Here is an 8,951-nt window from a genome sequence, read left to right as displayed (position 1 = left end):
GTGTGTGTGTGTGTGTGTGTGTGTGTGTGTGTGAGTGTGTGTGTGCTGGAGCTGGGCTCCTTCATGCTGGCCCCCACACTCCGCAGCGGACCTGGAGACCAACTGCAGCAAACTCTGATCAGGTAAAGGTGGTGCAATCACTCTGCGCTAAACACTTCTTTAGCCCACAAACTGGCAACAAATTAACTTTTTTCCATTTAATTAGGAGCTCAAGATGAAGCTGTTGTGGATCAGCGCACTCCTCTGCATTTTTTCCTTCTATCTCTGTGGTGAGTTTCTTCATATTAATGTTAAAATCTCCACTAATCATCTGCTGGATGGAAGAAAAAGAAAATAGTTTTGTATCTGATTTTTTGTTTATTTGTTGATCAAGTTGGATGCAAGTGGTTTGACTGAGATGAGAGTTTTAGCTGTGAACAGAAAGAGCAGTCTGTGGGTCTGTGTTTGTTCAGTAAGGGGAAAAATGTTTGCTGAGGAACATGGAGAAAGAAACCTCTTTTAGTTTTAGGACTGAATCCCTTCTTTGTTCAGGGAAAACTGTTTGGGAATGTTAACTCTTTTTTCTCTGTCTCTCTTTTCGCCTCACAGTGGCCAGAGTCGTCCCAGAAGGAGGTACACTTTCATTCAAACTAAATATATCCATCTTTATCTTCTTACAACCTTCAAACTTACATTTCTGCAGATATTTTAGGGACCAAATCTGCAGAAAATCACAATGTTCATCCATATTTACTCCTCTGGCTGAGAGGATTTTTTTGAATGTGTTAGTGGGGATTAGTCAAGTGATTTAATGAATCACAATAAGGAGAGCTGTAAACTGAGATTATAATTCATTAAAAACATAATTTAGACAATCACGTTTCTCATTTAACCTCAGATTTAGAATATTTTCCCCCCGATAATCAAACAGTTGACCAGATTTAAAGGTTTTCAAATTCAAAAAAATAATTTATTGATCCAAAGGGGAAATTAAATATGTACATAAAATAATAAAAATACATAAATATGTACATACATTACACTGAAACTGACACCTTTTACGCTTCTCAGCACTTTTTGTGAATTATGTAAATTAATTTTATGGAGGTTTTCTCTTATTTTACTGTTTGTTTTTGTTTAAATTTGTTTAATGGTTGCTATATAAAAAATTATTTGAAATTTAAAATTTTATTGGACTTTACTGATTTAATTCAAAATGGATTCAGAGTGTAGAAGTAGAGCTAAAGATAAATCAACAGATAAAGTTGATTTATCTGTTTGTTGTTGTTTTATACATAAGACATTGTTGTTTTCCTAACAGCATCTCAATCACAAAATTATACTTCATAAGATAATTTCAAATAAAAGTGTTGGTGATTAATTGTCCAAATATGTTAGGAGGAAACTTTTACAGTGATGCTGTAAAACCCTTTGGTTTAGTTTCCTTGTGGTGCAAATACAAATTTTCTCACATTGTTTATCTTAATACACCATCAATACATCGAGCCTTTATTGTCAAAGTCTGTTATTGAACTGATTTAAGTAATTAAAACCTGATAAAACTGTAAGTATTGCATATAAATGCCTGTTTCCTGTAAGCCAGCTGTCGTTCTGTCCCGTTCAGTTCCATATGACGAACCTCCAGCTGTTCCCTACTGGCCTTACTCCACCTCAGACTTCTGGAACTACATCGAATACTTCAGGTCCATCGGCGCTTACAGCCACATCAACGAGATGGCTCGGGCGTTCTACGCCCACCAGCACCTTGGAGACACCCTGGGATACGAGACCAACGCCGGACATGAACACTGAGAGGACAGCCAGGATGTTTAGAGAACGAAACCAAAATATTCTGATGGAGAGGGCGAAAGAAAAAGGGAATATAGACACAGAGCCTTTATATCTACCTTAAATAGTTTGAAGCATAGCGATGAATATAGGGAACAGTGAAGCTTTGTTGGTAGAACTGCATAATATATCCATGTAATGTGTAAAAAATAAACAAGACATTTTGCTTCTAGATAAAAGTGTCTAAGGAATCTATTCATCTATATGTATTAATCCCAGGGATTGCCAGCAACAAGCAGAATGCCACTTGATGGGGAGTATTGATGAAATCCCTTAAATAAATGTTATTCTGTTGTTGAAATTTCAACAAGAGTAATTAGGGTCAGGAAGCTTAAAAATGTTTGTTATCCTCAGAGCAAAGAAGCAGAATACAGAGAGCAAAAATGCAAAAGAAATCTATAACATTTTTACAAACAAACATTGCACCAAAGCATTTAAAAGGAAAGTGAGCAAATTAGTCAGGGAAAAACATCCCATCATTAGAATAATGCATTCCCTAGGTTTTTTCCCCCCTATATTTTAAAACTTATTTAAGTTTTTTGCATTTCAAAGTATAAGTAAAACAATAAAATAGATAATTAAACACGAACAAACATTAACAACCTTACTACTCCTTGCCATTCATCTCCATATGGTGGGAAAAAAATAATATAAAGAAATAGAAAAACATTTATACAGTAACAGCCAGATTATTTTAAAATAATTGTATTGATTGCATAAATAACATGATGAAAAGTTATTAAAAATGAATAATATAAAATTAAATAATGATAACTAGTAGTACTGATACTATGATTACTATTACTTATAAAAAATATTAATAATTATTACTAGCATTGTTATTTGTCTGTACGGACTGAAAATACTGAGATTGATTTTAATGCCGTTCAACCACCTTAATTATGAGGTAAAATTATGATATTATCCTCTTTTTTTGTTTCGTTTCTCATTGTTGGGTTAGTGGACCGAATGAGACGGGCAAGCGTTTAAGGCGGACTCAAATAAGCGTCGCACACTGTTGTTTTGTGTTTGCCGGAAGTTAGCCAGTTTTGCTATTAACAAACTGAGCGGTTTTAAACGAGTTTAGCGTTAAAACAAACAAACAGAAAAAGAGAAGAAGATGAAGCCTGCAGTGGACGAGATGTTTCCAGAAGGAGCCGGACCTTACGTGGACCTGGACGAGGTCGGTTTAAAGTTTAAACAGCTAATGCTAATATGAGTGCTAATGCTAACAACAATTAAACTCATTTTTATTTTCTGCCGTGTTTGCGTTAACAGTGATACAAATTTTAAAGCACACGGTCTTTCTAAATATAAAAATATTTTCAGCTCCAACCTAATAGAGAAGTCAACATTCATGTTTACCAAAAACAAACCAGACTGCTACTATTTATGCAGATCCAAAAAGTAATGTAAGCACGATTTGCTTTATTTTCTGGTTCTATTCAACATTTTTGCATTTTTACAAGGAATTGAGTTTATGTTTTCTTTTAACAAAAAAATTCAAAAAATATATATATAAAGCTTAATTTGTTATTTCTATTAATTTAAATTAAGGTTTTATGACTTATTTTAATCTGTGCTTTAAGCGAAACGGTATCAAAACTGTTAAAAATAATTACATATGAAATGAGTTTTACCTTTTTATATTTAAATTATTGAACTCAACGTTTAAATTGTATTCTACACTGTCTAGATTGACTTGTACAACATTCTCAAGCCCTTAAATCAAACTAAGTGTTTTATAACCATATATTTCTATTTTATTTAGTCAGAATAAACATAAATATATGTAATATTCGTACCTAAAAAAAGTTTACTGAAATACTGGTGTAGTCAAGTTGGCTTCATTCTCTATTAATCATCAGCTTTTCCTGCATATAAATTTGTGCTTTGCTCCATTTTCCGCTCATGTACAGTAATGCAATGCTGTGTGTCAACAGGCAGGGGGCAGCAGCGGCCTGCTGATGGACCTAGCAGCCAACGAGAAAGCCGTTCATTCAGATTTCTTTAATGGTAAGACACCGAGCTGGATTATTCACTAACCACTGAGTTTGTTCAGACCTAAACTTCAGTTCTTCTTCCTAAAATGTTTCCAAACATCAGAGATGGTTTAAAGAAAACCTGAGACTATTTTTTTTTGTTCTGTAGAGATGTGTAGGTAATGTTTGCTCAATTTTATCAAGCAAATAATTTTATTTGCCTCTTTTGATGTGCCTTATTAGTACAATTTTAACGATAATGAATAGAAATGTTACACATGTGTGATTCTTAGGCAATTTGAAATTAAATTAGCAGCTTCATTTGACTGAAAACGAGGTTAACTAAAACTTTCCCATGGTATTTTAAGAAAATTTCCCCCTCCAAGGTAGAAACCAGCATGCTAAGCTCCAAGGAAATGTGAAACTTGTAATCTAGTTTGTTCCCTGAACCACATTATTGTTTCACATTAACCTTAGAAAAAGTCCTGTTGCTTCTCGCTCTGAACAGCAGCTAACGTGCGGGTGGAGCACAGAAAAATACCCAGCTAATCTGTTTTCTGTCTTGCAGCGCTGGCTCCCAGATGAACAATTCTGGCTCAGCAGCACATGACCTAGAAAGAAAAAGAGCTGATTGTTAAAAAGACGATGCTGTTGCATGGTAAAGTGAGTTTATAGGTGCTTTCAGACTGAAACTCAGTGGGACGCCTCGCCTCAGTCAGTCAGCCGCTTTAAATGCCTGCACTCTTAGAAACTCTCTCCATAGAGGGTGTTTCAATAAAAGCCTCACCTGCTTCATCAATGAGCACAAGTTCAAAACCATTCAGCTTATAGCTGGGTTTCCTAGCAAGTCTGAAAAAGTAGATTTAGCTGGTATTAGTTTGCTTATTCCAAATCTGCAGCCTTTGAACACTCCCCACATTTGTCACGTTACAACCTCAAACTTTTAACGTGACATCTCGACCTAAAACATCTCACAGAGCTGTGAGATGTTCAAAGTTTGTTTTATGACCTAATCCTGGATGTTTTCTCACCTGATAGTCCAGTGGTTCTGATTTCATTGGGAACCAAAATTGCAACATTTGTTACATTTCAACTGGAGAGGTTCACTTTTACCAAACTCTCTGGAAAACGTGTTCCCCTCCACATCTGTGGGGGCGCTGCAATATGAACAAACAAAGGAAACAACACAAACATCTCAGAAGAAGACACTGAGTGCAACTTTAGATTTTAGCGATTGTAGTATTTCTCTTTTGTCTTTGGTAAAAGACCACAAGTCATTTCTCCCGCTAATGCTAAACTAGCGTGTTTGTTTTGGTTGTATTTACCCAGAATGCCCTGTGCTGTAGTCGGGAGCAGTCTCCGGTCGACTTGGCGTTCACATGCAAACAGCACCAGAGTTCGTTTTAATCGAACCAAGACGGAGGTTTTTAGATGGACCAGATTCACTTCTTTGGTCCCCATCAGAGTTTGATTAGGTGTTCACACCTAATCGAACTCTAAAAGTCCACAAATGAAGGACTTTTCTAGAAAGTCCACAAATTAAGCGGACTTTCTAGACAATTAAAGTTTACTAAACAGGTTTATGTTTAATCCTTAAACTCCTCCAGAACCTCTTCCCGGACTCATCCTTGGACTTCATGATGCTGTTTGTTCTTTAATTTTGTCTTCCAAACCTTTCAGTACATCTAAATTACACACAGTTGCTCTACTTTTTATTTAGAGATATTGGATCAAACAAAATTTAGATCACTAAAACCAGACAATATCAATGTTTTGCATGTAAATGTCCACTGGGTAATCAAAACTCCTTGAAAAAGTCTAGAAAACTTCAAAAAGTTGGAGTTGTAAATGAAAATCATTTTATAAATGTCTCTAATGAACTCTCTGACACCTTTGAACATCTGCGTCCTGTGATCGGATTCATTAAAAGCAGCACTGGGGTGCAAATTTATCTTAGAAAAGGCATCAATTAAGTCAAAGGTGTCCAAAGTGTGGGGCGGGGGCCATTTGTGGCTCTTGGATTGATTTTGTGCGGCCCTTTGACCGCATTCAAGAAGATTGACCCTGTGACACTTTTTGTTATTTCTCTAGGATGAGATTTTCTGTGGCAAGTTTTTATCTTCATATATGGAAAACATGAAGTACAACACAAATATTTTTTTTATTTATTTAATCTGTTTTTATTATCCTTTTATTTTTTATTTCATAAGTCATGCCAAAAACATTTAGCGAGGTTTTGCTCAAAAACAGACTTTATTACATTTGGCTAAATGCATCAAAGTTTGTAGAAGAAAATTCTTATTTTCGTTGCTGGGAATAAACTAAAAACAATTTATAGATTTAAAAAATGGAAAATAACAATCCCAAGAAGTCAAATGACTGTAAACATAAAATATTATGTTTTCTTTATTATTGTCCAGGCAATAGAGAAATAATTCACATTGATATTTTTGTGTTTCCTAATTGAGGAAATTTCAACTTGGTGATTTTGGCCCTTGGTATTTTGGACATCCCTGCTTTCCGTCCTGCTGGTTGGATCTGCTCAATGTGACATTAATATACAGAATAAGTGGAGCTGCAGAGTGCGTTTCTCTCCCTCTGATGAGCTGAAGGCACAGTGGTTCATTGTTGCACAGATTGCTGATCAGGCCGCAGCAGAGTGACTTAATAACATTTGGTTGTAGCGTCTGGGCCGCCTGCCATGTGCAGCGCAGTGGTGATACTTCAAACTGTTGTTTGGTTGGGAGATGATTTGACATTTACCACCAGGTCTCTGTAGAAGGTCAGCTGAGCGCCGTAAAACAGTCAATGCATGTAGAAAAGACAAATTTTGGGTTCTAACTCATACCCCTGGAAGGTTTAGATTTTAAGTCATTTTCATTTTACTGATTAGTTTGTTATATCAGAAAATCACAATGTGTAACTCTTCTATGTTTGCCTGAGGTCCAATATGGCCGACTTCTCAACAGACTCACTCTAGTTCACTGTATTTATTTTAACAAAAGAGAAAGTCAAGTTGGTGGTTCACTTAAGCCTTATGCATTAAATAAAATACAATAAATAATCCTAAACAAACTACAGAGCAGTTAGCATTTGTAAAATTAAACATAGCTAAAATTCACATTAATAATAATAACAGCTTAAAACAAATAAAATATGAAAAAATTACTCATGAAACATTGTATATGATTACATTTGTTTAAAATATGTCAAAAATATATTACTTGGTGACATTTGCCGCATGACGTCTCCCTCTCTCATAACCCTCCTTCCTGTCAAACTACACATTATCCAAAAATTTAAAAATAGTAACACAAAATGAATATCTTAGATTTGCTGTACAAACAAAAAAAGTGAATTTTCACAAATAATTTGGAGCTACGTTCCACAGAAAAACCCAGGACCAGGTGAATCTGCAAATCCACCTCATTTATTGGTTGGTTGGTTTGGCTCTAATATCAAAAATATAAAAATATAAATATTAACTTTGTTACTGAATCAACCTGACATTAGCTCAGACCTGACAGATTTTTCTATATAAACTGGACAACATCACCAACAGAGGATTGAGTTTAAACACTTGACTAATTTATAATTCAATCCTGTAAAAAAATTAATAAAAACAGCCAATAGGAGTTTTACAAAAGAAAATCATTTTAGGATGCTTCGTCTCAATAATAAGGGTTACTTATCTTTTTCTTGCAAAGGAAAACATCTCCGTTTCTGTTTGAGGTTATATAACCATATGAAATGTGTGTGGGTGGATACAGAAGCTGTTTTGATTATGTCTTTTTTTAAGTGCAAAGTAAGACAAAAACCTTTTGGATCCATGCCAGCCTGTATTCACTTATTGAGGGGGAAGTTTTAGCTCATTTAAAGTGAGCGTCTCAGCTTGAGTGGGAGAAGAAAAAAAAACATTTATCATTTTCAGAATAATTAGCTGAGAGGTAGGAGTCTGGTGGAAAACAGCTGGACTCATCCTAACCTGGCGGTTCTCTCCTCTTCCTTTTTTCCTTCTTCCTGTTTTCAGACTTTGAGGATCTGTTCGACGACGATGACCTGCAGTGATCACAGCGTACACAACACAGATGAAGAAAACTGTCTTTAATTTCTCTTTTTATTTGTACAGACTCTCATATTGGTGATTAAGTATGCTATTAAAATAAATAAAGTCTTTGTGTTTCCACTGAAAACTGAGTGAACCAGGTGTTTGTGAATACTCACAGCCTCTTACATTCCGGCTTTGGAGGAAATCATGAGTATAGTTTTCATTTTGTCGTGTTTCAATCTGCTCCAATTGCAGGTTTGTGGGCTATGAGGACCATCTGTTACCAAACATAATTACACACAAGGATCCGTGTTAACATGGGCTGTAAACACTCTGAAGGCATAATGAGAAGGGAAAAGATGAGGAATTCCTGAAACGTATAGATTTCTGCTTTCTTTCAGATGTAATTGGAAGTTTTCTGTCTGAACGAATCAAATTTCAGGGACTTTCTTTTCTATAAGCTGATGTAGACAAAAAGATAAGCTGCTGTGAAACAGAGAAATAAAGCTGGTTTTTGTTCGTTTAATTCCCCCCAAAAAAGTCAAAACAGGCAGTTATTTTTACAGGATCATTTATACACGAGGTAAACTGCTTTAGAGAGAAAAACAAAAGTTTAGCTACATTTAAAAAGCTAGCAATTGATATACTCCGAAAGTAGTAAATTAATTGTAGAGTGGTAGATTAATGATTTATTAGATTGAAATTAGTTCTAATTGGGTAACTAATAGCATACAGCAGTAAAAATAGCTGAACAAATGTGCTGGAGGCTCTACTTGGGTTGCTAGGTAACGGGCTGGTGTTACTAGGTAACGGGCTGGGGTTACTAGGTAACGGGCTGGGGTTGCTAGGTAACGGGCTGGGGTTACTAGGTGAGGGACAGTGCCTGCTGATCTGTGACTTTCCAGAAGCTTTTGAAACCAAAACATTTTAATTTACCAAAATTTCTGGTTGTTTGTGTTTTTTAAACACTTAGGCTGTTTTCAGAAGCAGTAGAAACCCAAATGGAAATACAAAAACAGGCAAAATGTGAATTTTGTGTGATATTTTCCATTTAATGTTTGTTTTTGTATTAAGTAAAACTTTTTTTTTTTTTA

At 35.3% G+C, this 8,951-nt stretch overlaps 2 protein-coding genes across 2 annotated transcripts in view; both read left to right on the top strand.

Annotated features, from left to right (window-relative positions):
- Positions 1-1,860, top strand: part of otos (otospiralin) — a 2,245-nt gene extending 385 nt beyond the window's left edge. The window contains exons 1-4 of the mRNA XM_007555730.2: positions 1-122; positions 206-269; positions 589-612; positions 1,604-1,860. The exon at positions 1-122 is cut by the window's left edge and continues 385 nt beyond it. Coding sequence (XP_007555792.2) covers positions 1-122; positions 206-269; positions 589-612; positions 1,604-1,791 — 398 coding nt within the window. The 3' untranslated portion in view covers positions 1,792-1,860. The remainder of the gene's footprint in view (positions 123-205; positions 270-588; positions 613-1,603) is intronic.
- Positions 1,861-2,813: 953 nt separating this feature from the next.
- cops9 (COP9 signalosome subunit 9) lies at positions 2,814-7,997 on the top strand. The gene is made up of 3 exons (XM_007555729.2): positions 2,814-3,010; positions 3,771-3,843; positions 7,840-7,997. Exons 1-3 carry the CDS (start codon positions 2,948-2,950, stop codon positions 7,875-7,877), a joined length of 174 nt encoding a protein of 57 aa, XP_007555791.1. The 5' UTR covers positions 2,814-2,947; the 3' UTR covers positions 7,878-7,997.
- Positions 7,998-8,951: the final 954 nt, after the last annotated feature.

The sequence above is a fragment of the Poecilia formosa genome, unplaced genomic scaffold, assembly GCF_000485575.1.
Source record: "Poecilia formosa unplaced genomic scaffold, Poecilia_formosa-5.1.2 Scaffold72, whole genome shotgun sequence".
NCBI classification, from domain to species: domain Eukaryota; kingdom Metazoa; phylum Chordata; class Actinopteri; order Cyprinodontiformes; family Poeciliidae; genus Poecilia; species Poecilia formosa.
The sequence above is the reverse complement of the archived record's forward strand: the minus strand, read 5'-3'. Positions and strand labels throughout refer to the sequence as shown.

What these genes read in the sequence shown, in the direction of transcription:
- cops9 (XM_007555729.2), top strand. Translation starts at nt 2,948, where the DNA reads ATGAAGCCTGCAGTGGACGAGATGTTTCCAGAAGGAGCCGGACCTTAC. An exon ending in CTTACGTGGACCTGGACGAG is followed by an intron (nt 3,011 to 3,770) that starts GTCGGTTTAAAG and finishes GTGTGTCAACAG; the next exon opens with GCAGGGGGCAGCAGCGGCCT. An exon ending in TCATTCAGATTTCTTTAATG is followed by an intron (nt 3,844 to 7,839) that starts GTAAGACACCGA and finishes TCCTGTTTTCAG; the next exon opens with ACTTTGAGGATCTGTTCGAC.